Genomic DNA, 14,992 nt, shown 5'->3' with positions numbered 1-14,992 from the left:
ACAGCAGAAGAAGCTCATGCTTGTTTTGGCTTGTGAATAATTCACAGAAAGTACAGAGCCCTTCTGTATCAAACTGGGTTTGTTGTAGTAGGAAAAAATATTCTCCTGTGCCTCAAGAAGTCATGAGATAGCACCAGTATGTTAGTGGTATTTGTGGGCTGGAACCATGTCACTTCTCTCATGACTGACAGATTCATTCCACGTGGCACTGTGAGTGAAGGAGGAATTAGGGGAGACCCAGTCGAGTGAAATGGGTTTTTGAAAAATTCTTGTTCTTTTTCTCATCCAGAAAGAGTTATGGCTCTGATAAATACTCACTTAAATAGTTGACTTTTGTACCTAGAATGCTTTCTAATTGCATTTTGTGTGCTGTTATGCGTCTGCTGCAGAAAAGGAAGAGTAGTTTCAGGGATAGTATTGGAAAAGTCTTAAAAGGCCACTAAGAATGTTTGTGTCCCAGGTAAAAGTACTTTTTACTAGCTGGGATCCAAATAACATCCAACTTGAAAAGTTTTTTCTCTTATGACAAGGAACAGGTCTTTCATGGGCACTTCAGAATATAAAACGCAGTGTGCAAGAGAGAAACTTATGGTAGTACATGTCTCTTAAAAGGTGAAAAAGCAATTGAGTGGCAAAATGAATCAGGTGTTCTGTTAAAGGGAGTTTGATGGATGAACTGATGTTTTCCTTAGGGAAAAGAAGTTCAAAATACATTTGTGTTGAATGTTGAAGGCTGTATGGTTTGAGATCCTGCAGTGTGTAGCTTAAGTGTTAGTAAAGCATAATTCTGGAACCCAGCTTGCTGTCATGAGACCAGGGGAAGCTTCCAGCGTCTTGCACATAGAAATGGTTTATTTGTGGGAGTGGAATTACTTTTAAAGAAGTCAGCTTGGTATTTACCAGGTGTCCTGGTTGTCAGACTGGGAAGAGAAGTTGACAGACAGTGTCAGTTTGATGTGAAAAACTGCCAGGGAGAACTCTGGCTGTAGCTGAGGTGTCTGGTTGTCAGTAGTGTTCCTGTCTGTTACAGGCACCACGCAACTGGGGAATGGACAAGACATCTCACAGTCCCAAGGGACCACCCCACAGCAGCACAGGGTCCTCCAGCAGCTGCAGCAGGGAGATTGGAGACTACAGCAGCTGCACCACTTTCAGCAGCAGCCTGCCATGCAGGATGCTTATATCCAGCAGGTACAGTCAGATCTGTTAGACAGGTGTCTGAGATTCATTGTGTGTGTTAATAACCCTTGGAGTCATGTGCCAGTTCAACACTTCTGTCTGTGCTTTTCCAGCTAAAAGAACTCCCGTCCCTTCTTACTATTGCTTTATCCCTTCATTGGCCCTGTAATATTTGTCCTAGAAAGTTGCTTTCCTAGTGCTGTGTTCTTGCAGTTTGACCCTGAATTCCATCTTGCTTTGCATCACCACTGTGTGACTTCAAGGTTTTACCCATGTGTAAAGGAGCTCGGGATAAATATTAGGCGTGATTATGGGTGATGATGATGTGCTTGTAGTAAGGTGGTTATATGTGCACCAGAACTGAACATGTAGTCTTGATTTTTATTTTTTTTGTTTTGTTAAGAATTGACTGGGGAGTGGGGTAAGGAAAAAGCTTCCAAACAGTGATTGAAGTCCAGTGACTGAATTGCAAGCTGGTTCTTGATTATATGATGTCTTAATTGAAAAATGCTGTGGAGTCATAGATGTGATATTCAGAAGAAGCATTACTTACAATACCTGCTTATTTCTGAGGGGACATCATTACTTTTTAAAGCAATTTTTGTCTTTCCAGTATCACCAAGCAGTGCACCAGCAGATGGTCCAGCAGCAGCTGTTGCTGCAATCTGTGTACCAGCAGCAGACTGCCCAGTTACAGTATCCTGCCATGGTATGTCACAGAGATGGTACAGTCTTAAAATATGGCCTGTGCTTGTAAATCTCTTGTTTAGATGCAGTAAGAGAAGTGCCTGGTTAGTTGTACTGAGCTGTGGACATGGTAATTAGTGTACAGTTTGGCATCTAAAATAATATTTAGTTGGTGAGAAGTTAATCCAAACTAGCTTAACTGGTATTGCAGTTGTATTAATAATAGGATGGGATCTATCCCAAGTTCCATAAGAAGGTCTGTTCTCATTGGAAACATACTTGGATGGTGTTTCCAGTACTAGCCACAGCAGCAAATACATGTTACTCAATAAAGTGAATGAAGACAGTGATGTCCAGTTCTTACGTGGAAAGTAATGGAGCTAACTGTCGTAGCCTGTTTTTTAAAGATCAGGAGAAACTCTCCTGAAATCTTGTATTAAGATTTAAGAATAGAGTATGATGAAAATGCAGTTAGCAGTAGTGCAGTAGCATATATTTGGATTGCAATAATTACGAAAATCCAAGTAGTAATACGCTGGAAAAGAAAAGCAGTCTCACTGACCTGTTGTGTGGTTTCTCTATGCCTGGATGTTCTGGAGGGTACAGCTGGTGGTGGGTGTGTTTGGCTGCAAGAGCAGCACTGATACTTGGCAGAAGAGTTTCAGCCAGCTTGTGCATGTTCTGGTAACACAGCCCTGATTTCCCCAGGTGCAGCAGTACCAGCAGACTCTCCTGCAGCAGCAGATGCTGGCTCAGCAGCGGGCACAGCAGGTGCAGTCCCCTGAATATATCACTTCTCCACAAGACCTTGCACCAGCCTTAATCTCCTACCCCAGGTCACTCCCAGTGCATGGTGGAAGAGTGACAGATCCCCCCTACCCTACAAACAGGTGAGAATTGTGGCTCAGCTGAACCTGAGGGTTACTTGTGGGTTACATTACTAGTTTTGTGGTTAGCACTGCCAGATCCTTTTCTCAGAAGTTACTTGCTTTGGTAGTAAGAGATTACTTAGAGTTGGACAGTGGGTGTTCAGTGATAAAGGATATTTTGGGAGCAGAGTGACAATGTTGGTTAACAGATGAGCCTGGTACAATTTCTTAAAGTATCTGTCTTCTTGGTCATGGACTTACTCCAGGAACTGACTGCTAACCACTTGGCTTGGGATGGTCAGTAGCCTATGTTGAATGGGGTTATGTGCATCTGAAAGGAGTTTCAAACACCCTGTTAAGAGCAGCTTTGTCGCTGGCCTTGATGTGCTAGGGCTGCCAACTCCTGTGCTCAGATGTGCGACTTGAGTGCGTAACATGATGTACACCCCAGAAGAGATACGGTCCCTGAGCAGTGACCCTCAGACCTGCCTTTGCTTAATAAATGGTAATAAATGACCACTTTTGCATTAATTCTTGTGAACAATGGTGTATGTAATAAAAAAAAATCCCCTTCCTTTCTGATTTAAAAATAAAAAAACCCTACAGATCTTTTCAGTTTCACTGATGTTAGAAACCAGGTTATATATATATTTTAGGTTCCTGTTAGGCTTCTTTTAGATTGGCCTTCAGAGTTTTTGGGATGAGTTCTTAATGTATGTGTGCTACTTGTGTGTAGGACTTGGCATTATGAAGTGTCTCAGATTTTGACCCTGATAACCAATCCTGTCATGTTTCTCTTTATTTGCTTCCTTGAACCAACTCTACAGGTCAGGTATTCCTGATGCTGAAGCGATTGCCAATTACCCAAAACAGAACATCAGTAACCCGCCTGATATGTCAGGCTGGAACCCGTTTGGAGAGGACAATTTTTCCAAGTTGACAGAGGAGGAGCTGCTGGACAGAGAGTTTGACCTGCTAAGATCAAGTAAGGGACGCTTGAAGGCTTACTTTGCTTCCCAGTAAATGAGGGTTCTGTGTTTGCTCTGCAGTTCCAACACCTGCTTGTCCAAGGACTGTGCAGGCTGTGTACAGAACATTCTTTCTGAGCATTTGAGGGCACAGTTGGGCCTGTCTTCCTTTCCTTTTCCTTTTTGAAAACGTGCAATAGGAGCTCACCGTCTGAAACTGGTAGTTACTGGCTCAATAACTGCAGAAATGGTAGTATCTTAGCTCTTCTACACTGCTTGTGTCACCTTCATTGCCAAGAGGCTCTCAACAGCAGAGGTATGTTGTGATGGGAAGAGAATTTTGGCTGCTTGCTTTATTCCTTTCCAGTTTTTTTCTTGCACACCAGAGCAGAAGATTGTGTGGGTCTGATATGTCCTTTGAAGATGCCTGAAAGAAAATTGATCTATTACATTATGTTAATGTTTTGTACTGTCCTTTTTGAGTGGCTACATGTAAGGGCTGGTTTATTGTACTGATATGGCAATAGTTGAATAAACGTTTTCCTCGTGAAGTCAGTTATCTTCATGGTTTTTACTTGGAATTACTTTCTGGTTTTAATTGCTGAACACATGCTTGTTAGTTGCTCTTCCTATAACTGGTTTTGTTGAGATCAGATTTATCAGTGGGACTTGGAAGATGTGACATTGTTTAAAAACAGATTGTATATGCTTAGCTGTCTATCAGCAAGTTTCTTGCAATTAAAAGTACAGTAAAGTTGAATTTTGAGTAATTGAAAAAACTGCTGCCTTCAGTTGAATATTTTTCTTATTGGATGTGTGCATTACCTCCTAATCCTTTAGGAAAGTGACTGGGTGGGTTCGTTTGTGAAACTGGTTGTTAGTTTTCCCCTTGTATCCTGTGTGGATTGAATCAGACTCCTGTTTTTGAGATGGGAATGTAGCCTGCACACATTTTACAGTCAGATGTCTCACTGGTAGCTGGGAAAAATGGCTCATGTACTACCTGAAATTAATCATTCCTTCCAAATCCAAGTTAAGGATTTGATTCAGTGGTAGAATATCTGTAAGCATGCTTCTTCCAAATGTGGCCCTTAGTCTTTTGAAATAATGCATTTGTGAATCTGCAGCAGGTTAGTTTGTACCAAAGGTCAGCACACCACCACCACCCACATTCAGAATCTGTAACTGCTGGACTGCTGGTGGTACTTCCTTAAGTTGGATGAGATTGATTTGGTCAAGCTACAAGTTCTGAACAAATACAGGTTCCAAAGAAGATGATAACCAAGATACATTTTGGGCTCAGCTCTTCAAGGTAATTCAGTGCACAGGAGAGCTGGGTGTTGTAATGCACTTGATATGCTGTATCTGAAAAGTAAACTAAACCAAACAGCACAGCCCTGCTCAGTAGTAACCAGCATTTGGGATTTTAGTCACGCATGTAGAGAAAATGCAGAAATAACCCCGAATTACTCCCTTGCCAGCAGCAGATGGCAGCCTTGTCTGTATGGATGGGGGCTGCCTTACAGCTGCTCTGAGCTCCTGGGGCTTGGTGTCCCTCAGAGGAGGGGGACCACTGGTGGTTTGTATCTGTGTGCATGTAGATACACATGTCACACCCTTCAGAGACCTTTTAACTTGGCTTTTTGATACAGAGGATGTTTTGCCAAAGATCATATGACCATACTTGGCAGTGTTAATGCCTTTGCTGCAGTCAATACAGAAATAATTATACTTCATGTTGTCTACTGGTACTTTCTCAGACTTGTCTGGAATGATGAGAGATCAGGAGATTTATTGTAAAATTAAGTCTTGTACCTATAAAATTGTCCTTAACTGTGTAAGACTTACTGTAATTTCCTTAGATATGTATTAATGTTGAAGGCTGAGTTCTCTTTAGATGTAGCTTATCTCCTGTGAGGGGAAAAAGGCTTTTGAGTACTAAAGTAACTTTTTTGCCACCTAGAGAAAAGAGAATTGCAGATGCAGATTTGATCAGTGCTTCTATTTTTCGGTTACTAAAGCCGGCTGCTGTCCTGTATTTTATAACTCACATACGGTGGTGCTTAAGTTTTTGTGATGCTGACTAGTGTTCAAAACATGAATTCTTTCTTTCTCTTCGCAGATTCTCTTCTAGTTGGTATTGTTGATGCTTTATGCATAAATTAAAGATGCTTCTAAATCTGGCAAATGCTTCTAAAGCTTACATGTTTGTTACAGTAACACCTAAGTAAATTTACAAAGTCTTTGTTAGAGGATGAAGATGTTGCTACAATTTGTCAGGCTGGCATTACCATCAGATTTCATGTGTTGAGGGGCTTAATGTCAGTGTGTGCAGTGATGGCTACTGCTGGGATGATTAATCACTTCTCTTGTAAAAGGGGATCCAATTCCTAGGACAGAATACATTGCTTATACTCGGTATTTTCCTAGTAGAATGATGCTGTTTGCAGTAAAACATATTGTGCAATTGGATGGATTTCTGAACCGAGCACCTTTGTGGAGAGCTGTGACACAGAGTGACAGATTGGAGCTCCTGGCTGTTGTTTCTCTGTTGGTGTTGCTGTGATCATCAGTTAGTGATGGGCCAGAAGCGACATATGATGCTGCATTTCTGACAGCATTGTGAAGAAGTGGATTTCTTAAACAGCTTCTGTAACCACTTAATCATCTGTGCAGAATTGGGAGCCAAGAAACCGAATTTACTTTCTCACTGGGAAAAAAAATCCCAGCCCAGCTTTCATAGCATTGCACAAAGGTTCAGGATCAGCCTGGTGCTCCAGCAGGGACAGATGTGGGTGCAGAGCCTCCCAGGCACTCTGCCTCTCTCCTTGCAGTAGGAAGGAGCTGCCCAGACCAACTCTTGTGCAGGCCAAAGCTGTGCTTCTTACAAGCCTTTGTCAAACACGCTGCCAGAGAAGATATTTCTCCCTCACCCTGTACAGTGCATAGCTTTGCATAGGTGTAAGTCCTGCCATTTTTATTTTATTTTACTTTATTTTTTGTTCTGTTTCATTTTGTTTTTTACAGACAGGCTGGTGGACAGGAGAGCATCTTCAGATAAGAATGTGGAGCCACATGCTGCTCCACTGACAAGTCCTCCTGAAGATCCCTTTGGTTCTGTTCCTTTCATTTCTCAGCAAGGCAAGTTCCATCTGTGACACGATTACCTCGTAGCTGTATGCATACATACCTGTAGGTGTATGTATCTGCTGAAGTACGCACAGCAGCTCAGTGACCAAAGTATGGCAAAGGGCTCGGCTGCCTCTAACAGCACATGGGTTGAAGGGATGTGTTGGTGTGTTCATTACCTCCAGTTAAAACCACTTGTGCATCCAGCTCCTGGTGCCTGTGGAGCCTTGGGACAGACTGTCTAGGGTGTGGTTCTGCTGGGCCAGCGCAATGGGCATCACCTGGGCAGAACCTTTTGCTGAAGGCAGATTCCTTGCTAAGGCCAAATTTTGCTGCTTCCCTCTAGTCTGCTTCTGACTCACACTGTTTCTGTAGTTCAGTTGTCCAGCTAAGTGAAGACAGTAAGCTTCTATGCATTTAATGCACAGTTTTGGTACAAGTTGAGTCAAACAGAAACATTTTATATTGCCTATACATGGGGAAGGTGGGCATTCATTATTGCTTTTCAGTTAAGTTTTAACTGTGTTTACCTTGAATGGAAGTAAAAATAATGTGTTATGTGGGCATTTTGAGTGGGAAACTGCATCATCCTGCAACTTAAGCAACAGTTTTAACGTTTGGTTGTTCAGCACTTTAGTGTTTATTTTGGTATGTTTGACAAAGTAAAGCCTGTGTGGTAGTTGAATGATAAAAGGAGCATCAGTCAATTCTGGAGCCACTTGGGTTTTGTTGCAAGTTCTTGTGTGATAAAGGTGCCTTAGTATGACTTGTAAAGACTGTTCTTATGGAAGTTCAAAAGCTCAGGTAACATGCCTTAAAATAAATCAGCTGGGGTCAACCTAAGGTAGTATCTGTGTTTTCTTTCACTACGATCTTGCATTCTTGGAGGTGTTCTGGTAGGGCTGTGAAGTGCTCAAAAATGCTCCAGTACTCCACATGGTGAAGGGTGGACATGGTAATGCTGTTGTGTTCAGCAAAGTCTTTGGTGAAAATCCCTCTACGCCCATGGCTGCTCCGGTCCCTAGACCTGAATTCATTCTGCTTGTTTTAGGATTGTGTTCTTAGTCTGTGGTTTTGTTTTGCACTCTCAGGAAAAATTTGCTTTCTGTGACCTTGTTCATATTCAGTAGTTCAGTGCCACGTGAAAGCCATTTAAGTGAAGAGGAGTTTGCGCTCCAGGTGCTGATTGGAAAAGTTTCCCTGGCACCTTCATTCCAGAGCTTGCTTTGACTTAAAGGTGAACCTGAATTCACATTTAAAATGAATAGGCATAGTTTGCACTCCATTTAAGTTGGGGACCATCAGGTGCTCAGTCTCTGGCCAGGTATTCATACCCTTGTGTCCGGAGGTTATTTTTTTGATTTTATCACCTGAGACCTCGGAAGGGCATTTAACTGTTGCTGGCTTTTTTAGATGGTTATAATATAGCTTTAGATTGTAACAAATATCCCCACTGTATTGTATCATGTGCTTTATTTTTGTTACTTGGAATCCAAGCTCTAATTCTTGACATACTAAAATGGAAAAAAAAAATGGTAGTTGCTTCTCTTAAGGGGAGGAAAAATCTCCTGAAATTCAGTCATGGCTGAAAAACCAGGCTGTTTGAGACGTGTTGAACTGATAGCTATGGCACTGGGAAAAAATTGTGCACTTTTCAATAGCCTTTTTCCCTGTGGACTTGTAAATGGCATTTAAACAAGAGTAAATACTGGCTTGATTTCAAGAAAGGTATTGTTAATTATGTGTTAACTGTGAAATGCACTTAGCAAACAAATCGGGTACAATAAATCTTTAAATGTCTATATACATCTTTTAAAAGCTGGTTTGTGTTCCCCACCTAACTGTTCTTGGTAATGTCTTGAAAAGAGGTGTTGCAAGACAGCTAAGAAAAGGAGAAAGCTGTTGACTTGCAAATATTTAATTTCTGTCTGAGGGCTTTCTGGGGCAAACTTGACAAATGTCCCTCCCTAATATTTTGATTTCCACGTGTACTTAACACTGTTGTGTGACTGTTTTTTCTGGTTTGTTCCTTGTGATGGTGAAACATGTAACTAAGAAGTAAACTACCTGTGTCCCTTACTCATGGCCTCCAAGGGCAGGTGATTGCTTGGCAAGTGGAACAGAGGTTTAACACCTTAAATTCAATTCCAGCATTTGCGAGAGTGACTCTCGGATCTTGTTAAAGCACAAATTTCATTTCCTTATTGTAACATGTCTCGGGCTATGTGGGAAGTGTGTTAGCACTGTTTGCCCAGGGCTCTGACCACTGAGTTCTGACTTGTTGAATTACCATGAGATGAAATGTTGACCTTATAAACACAGGATCTTTAAAGTAAATAAAATTGACTTTCTTGAAAAGTGACAGTTCTTACTGAAGTTGTGTTCTGCTGTATCAATCACAGTTGCAACTCTAAGGTTGGGTTTTTTCTGCTTGGTTTTCCTTGCTCTGGCGTAGGCCTGATGTATAAATTGTGTATGTGGGCTGTGGCTGAATAGAGTCACCCAGAGGATTCCTTGTGTTTTGGAGGCTTAAGGGTTCTCTGCTGAAAGCAGCTCTTCACTCATTAACTGACTGTCACCTCCTGAGAGAGAGCAGCAAGATGATGAGTGTCGTGTCATCTTTCGACTCACCAACATCAAGTGCTGGTAATCTGGCAAAGTAAGTGTCACCAGGTATGTTAACATGTGTGTGGGAAAGTGAGACAAGGAAGTAGCAGAGGTTGGAATTGGAAGCCTTCAATCATCGCTTGGAGAGTCAGTGGGCTGCTGGGACTTGGGATATCTCCTATGGAGCTGCGAGTGCATTTCAGGCTGGCACTGCTGCGAGGGTCACCAGGAGAAGAAGCCTGGAACTGGATGGACTATAGCTGCTTGTCTGTTAGACCTTCTGTGCTTATTTTTGTCTGGTGGGAATGAAGTGCCGGCAGCAACACTTGTGTCCCTTGGCATACACAGAGGGAAGGGGGTACAAAATGAGCTAACAAGTGTTGGGTTCCTGTCAGTCTGGGGAATAGGGAAGCACTGTGGAAGCTGTTGGTGTCTAACCCTTGGTGTGTATCCTATTACAAACATTCTCACAAGTAAACTTGCTACACACAGTACTTTATGCCTGAATTTTTCTGGAAAATGGTAGTACCCGAAGAACTGAGATGACTGGAAAAGAAACTTGGCCTGGGAACGAATTCCAGTGCTTGATCTGGTAGAAACAAACCCTATGTTGCAAACTCCTTAATGAAAGAGAAAGAAGACAGTGCAATTAAATAGCCAGCAGTGGGGCACTTAGGTACTTCACATGTGGAAAACAGATCTGGTCCTGGAATGCTTGAACTGGATGGTGACAGTGGGAAAAACACCTCCTGTGGTCAGCATTTTGGAATGGAAGTTTTTGATTCAAGTGTGTATTAACTATCATGTGTTGTAATACTCTCTGTTATTATCAAGTGTTTCAGAAGCTCAGGAGAACACACTTTGTGCTGCACTCAAATGTAAGAAGGAAATGTCATGAATAGGGTACAGTTGGCTGGTGAGTTGTACTCAGTGCCTTTAGTCATGCATTTATTCACACTAATGACTTGTACGATGAAGCTGGCCTAGGATGGCCTTTTGATTCCCTCAGCTTAATACTGTGATTCCTAGAAGGACTACAAGAAATGATATAACACTCAAAATTATATGGATGGGCTGTGTGAGAGAAGTGGAGATATTGGTAATGTTGCCTGAAACTCTTTCAAGCATTTGGCTTCTATGGAAGAATCTCCATGAGCTGTTGCCTGGCTTAGATCTTGGGATAGGATTCTGCTTCAGGTCATCTTGTTAATTCAGTTCTGCTGAATGTTGTACAGATCATGTATGCTGTAGATGTGATCAAGTCACTTGGTTTTTGTAGCCTTCATGGGTAACCCTTTCTAAGACTCTGCGGGCCTGATCTCTGTGCAGAGACTGAATAAAAGCAAGTCCAGCTCTGTTGCAGATTCCTTCTGATTCAGCAACATGGTGGTGTCTTCAAATGGTTGCCGCAGGTGTCTGTCTTGGAGTAAGAGGGGCTTTGTGGTATGGTGTGTATTGTCCCAGCTGTGTGGATCTTGCAGAAAACCAGCCAGCTGTGTGCCAGACAGCAGTGTCGTGGGAATCATCTGGAGCCTTGTACACATCCCTGAGAATCCCCTGCTGCAGTAGGAGCTGCTGGATGTGCACTGTGTCACAGCAGAAACATGGGTTGTCCTGGCAGGAGCAGACATGGGGGATGATTGTTCATTGTTGTTTTTGTGTATGGCTTCTAACAGGGTTTCAAACCAATGCAAGTTCTGTACCATGGCTGTGGAGTCCTGGGACCACTGTGCAGTCTGGGCCTTCAAGTGAGACACAGCTTGCTAGAATGTAAGAAGAAATTATTAGTACCAGAACAATAGAAATAAAAAAGACTTGAGCTACTTTTTCAACTTGAAAAATGCTCCTGCCAACAATTCATGTTTCTTTGACAGCTGATGTTGAATGTTTAAAGATGCCTAGTGATGTTCAAAGATGCAGTGATCTGGCTGTCAGATAAATGATAATAAAACATTTCAGGTTTAGGTAACTTGGCAGAGTAAGTTCTTGTCAGTATCTGTACTCACTGAAATCTTTGCTGATGCTTTTACTCTGTACCTTCTTGGCTGTGGTTTCAGTTATTCATAGTGCTTGCTGAATGGAGGTTCAGGGTATTTCCCTGTATCAAGATCATCCTCAACTTCAGCTATTCTAGATAGCACTTTCTAAGCTATCTGAAATTGTTCACCCATCATAGGTATACATGGTATGTCTGGACTCTGCCAAGGGTCTGCATTTTCTCTCCAGAATGATCTACCAATTTTTTTAGAAGTTTTTTCAAATCTTGCAGCAGTCATGGGCACATTGCACTATTTTTTATATTGCACTTTAATCTCTGGCATAATTATTTAAAAGAATGTCGGCAATAGCTGCCAGGCACAAGTGTGGTGTTCTTCCATTTTTGTTCCTCTTGAAAATAAAGGTGGTAAGACATGTAAATCCATTACAGTGTTGAGCAGCTGCTGCCCTGGTTGTTGTTAGAGACCTGGTGCAGATTTAGTTGCAGCTGGCTGGTAATCCATGGGCTGACATGTGGCAAATTGTTATGAAATGATGGTGGCAGTATGTTCCCAATTCCAAGGGAGCTTAAAGCTCTTATGCCCCACTCTTAGGCTTCCCTCACGATACCCTAAAATGAGGAACCAGCAGAAGGCATGTAATTACTTGCAGTTGTTAGAGGGAATTCATCCTCTTATAATCTTGTGTCTCGAAAAAGAACATCGGAACAGAAAATTTCCTTGAAGATTGGGATCTTCTTATGATTAAAGATGTTCCACCTGGCTCGCATTTGAGCAAAGAGCAATTGTTCCCTACAAGCTACAAACCTGATTAGAAGTGTGGTAATCTGAGCAGCACATTGCAAGCAGATGTTGTGCACCAGTGTGCAGTATTGCTGCATAAATGTGTATCTGAACATCTCTGCAGCAGTGTAGTCTGACTAGACTGCATGAAACCAACATGACACAACACGTCAGTCTGGAATTCTGCTTGACCAGAGCATTCAGTTGTCATTAAGCAGGGGCTTTTCCCTTTTGGGGAATTGTTTCTGTGTCTAGTGCACTTTATTTCATTTCCTAACTTCATTAGCAGTGAAAGAAACAGGGTCAACTGTAGTGTAGAAGACCAAAGTATTTCTATCTTAGTTTAAAAAATTATAGTTCTGGGGAGGATATTTTTGTTTCTTTGGTTTGGTTTTGATTCTTGTCTGATGCAGTTTCATCCCTGTTCCTGGGGGTAGCCTGAAGCCACTGCAGCTGCAACAGTGGGTGCAGAGATGGTTTGTTCCGTCAGGGTTGACCAGGTAGGGCTAAAAGTGCGCAAGATGAGTATCTTAGAGTAGTTTCTGCTTGGAGCAGGTGACTAACCTCAAGACACACAGAACGGGAAAGGAAGATACTTGTTCTTTCCTGACACACTGCAGTGTGGGAACAGTGATGTAGCCATTCTGGAAGTACTCCTTGGAGTAAAAGTGTTTTCTTCAAACCCACATATCGGGAGCAGTTACTTTTCACAATGTCATCTGCTGTGTGCCGCCTGCTTTCCATTGACAGGTGACTGCCAACATCGGGTCATGTGTGCTGGCTCTGCAGCTCCAATAATAGTGAGCTCTTAGTGTAGGTTTTGAGTTTCTGGTCGCTGTCGAGTAATTCCCAGTCTGTACATAATACCTAGACACTGGTTTCCTGCGGCAGTATGCAAGTCACATTGGTACCTCTGACAAAGGTACTGGAGAAGGAGGAATCTCAGCTGTAGAGCTAGAGATTTGGAAACCACCTTCAGAAACCTGCTGAGTTGAGATGCAGTTATTGGCTGCTGTGATGGTGTTAGAACAGGAAAAACTTCCTGCTGTGACTTTGAGTGGCCTCAGAATTAACATATTTTGGACCATGTTTTCTCACGTGCAGGGGCAGACATTTACAAATCCACACCTTAAGCTTCCCTTTCCTGTTTCCCTTCCGTCATTCCCTGCCAGCACAAAGGCTGGTCTATGCTATACCCAGTGTGCCATGGCATTGCCCTCAGTAGAGCAAGAGCCCACAGAACTGTCCAAGGCCAGGACAGACTGCTGTGGGCAAAGTAAAAATCAACACGTACGTCAAACTTTCGGTATTCTCGTTGGCTATTCAAGCACTTCTCCTGTGTCAGCCAGGAAGGTGCTCAGCATTTCCTTGAAGAGGTTCAGAGCTCCAAGTACATGGGGAAAACACCTGGCTTCTGGGTTGCTGTGGATGCGTGTCTCCAAGCAAGAGGCCAATTGTTCCTGGCTTCATCTGAGTTCCTCTGAAGATTGTACTTGTTAGGCTGAAGAGAGGAAACCTTAGGGTGGAAAGGCTGGATTGTCTTGGTGCCCGATTCCCAAGATCATTTGCTGTGTGTTGCCAGCAAGAACCTCAGTTCAGAATCACAGGTGGGTCTGCTGGGATGCTGGAGCAGCCGGAGTGCCAGTGCATGGAGTGTGTGGTGGGAAACGTCCTCTTTGCTGTGCCATTGGTCTGGGGCTGAGAGCTGCACTTCCTGTGCCTCAGACGGCCTCTTAAGCAGCTCAGCTGCTCTTGGTAGAGGTTGGGCATTCTGTCTCCTCAGTGCCTGTTACAGTTTGTTTTTTAGGGACTCTGACTGTAGCAGCACTTAACAAATAATATTTAAACCTTTTGGAAAGTCAAGTATATTAGATAACACTATGATTCAATTCTTCCTTGAAAAAAAATTGCTTTATAAGTTGTTTACTGCATGTTGAGATTAAGTGCAAAGGTCTAACCATTCCATTAAGTGGGACCATAAACTTTTGTGAATATGGACATAGAGAAAAGGTTTTGGGCCTTTTGTTGTGTGAGTGGTGTTAATATCTAACCTAGAAGTAGTCCCTTTTTCTTTTAAATCTGTTTGCATTTATGCTAACATTAGTGTTCCAGTAAATATTGGAAACAGCAGGATTTGGAGGCTGGGGGGTTATACAGTGCAATGTGAAGGCTGTACCTTTGGGAAATCTAAAGTAAGCAGCAGAATAATCCAGATTCTAATTTAGTGGGTAAAGCAAATATGTAGCATTTAAAATTACAGTAGATAAGAAGCAATCTGACACCAGAAGGCAAGAAGAAACAGCTCAAAATCCTAATCACCTGATGTTTTTAGTCATTCTGGTCATCTTGTTTTTAAATCCTTACATAAATTGTATTGCTGCTGAATTTTGATTATTTTAAATGTAACTGCAAAGGAGTGAGGAAGCTGATGGATGAGGAAATCGCTGCTAATTCCCTTTAAAATTGGAAGAAATGGCTCTCGTAAACTGGAGCATAGAGAGAAAAGAATCTGACTTGCCTGGAAGTTGCATGTTTCCTTGTGAAAGAAGGAATTAGCTGAGAAAATATTTTATATGTTGCAAGAACAAGAGTTAGGAGCTGGATTCTGGCTGACGATGACTTTTGGAGAAATAGCGGATGTCTGTAGCCATCCCTAGCTTTTTCAATCCTTTGAACACATGGAGTGGGTTAAATGTCAATGTTTGTTTAACAAAGCCCTAAGTGGAAGGCATCTGTTTTGTTTGCGTGAGATCAGTGGTCCAGTGCAATGCTG

General features: G+C 42.3%; 1 protein-coding gene across 2 annotated transcripts in view; it reads left to right on the top strand.

Annotated features, from left to right (window-relative positions):
- The window catches only part of BMP2K (BMP2 inducible kinase), a 49,865-nt gene that overhangs the window by 28,452 nt on the left and 6,421 nt on the right, over nt 1-14,992 (top strand). Inside the window, exons 11-15 of one of the 2 annotated variants that reach the window (XM_066186715.1) lie at nt 1,031-1,191; nt 1,793-1,888; nt 2,575-2,756; nt 3,563-3,720; nt 6,731-6,844. In XM_066186715.1, coding sequence (XP_066042812.1) covers nt 1,031-1,191; nt 1,793-1,888; nt 2,575-2,756; nt 3,563-3,720; nt 6,731-6,844 — 711 coding nt within the window. The remainder of the gene's footprint in view (nt 1-1,030; nt 1,192-1,792; nt 1,889-2,574; nt 2,757-3,562; nt 3,721-6,730; nt 6,845-14,992) is intronic. The other variant, XM_066186716.1, reaches the window with a different exon arrangement.

The sequence above is a fragment of the Chamaea fasciata genome, unplaced genomic scaffold (assembly GCF_029207755.1).
Source record: "Chamaea fasciata isolate MVZ Bird 193981 ecotype frontalis unplaced genomic scaffold, bChaFas1.0.hap1 SCAF_6, whole genome shotgun sequence".
Lineage (NCBI taxonomy): Eukaryota > Metazoa > Chordata > Aves > Passeriformes > Sylviidae > Chamaea > Chamaea fasciata.
This window is presented reverse-complemented; position numbering and strand designations above follow the sequence as displayed.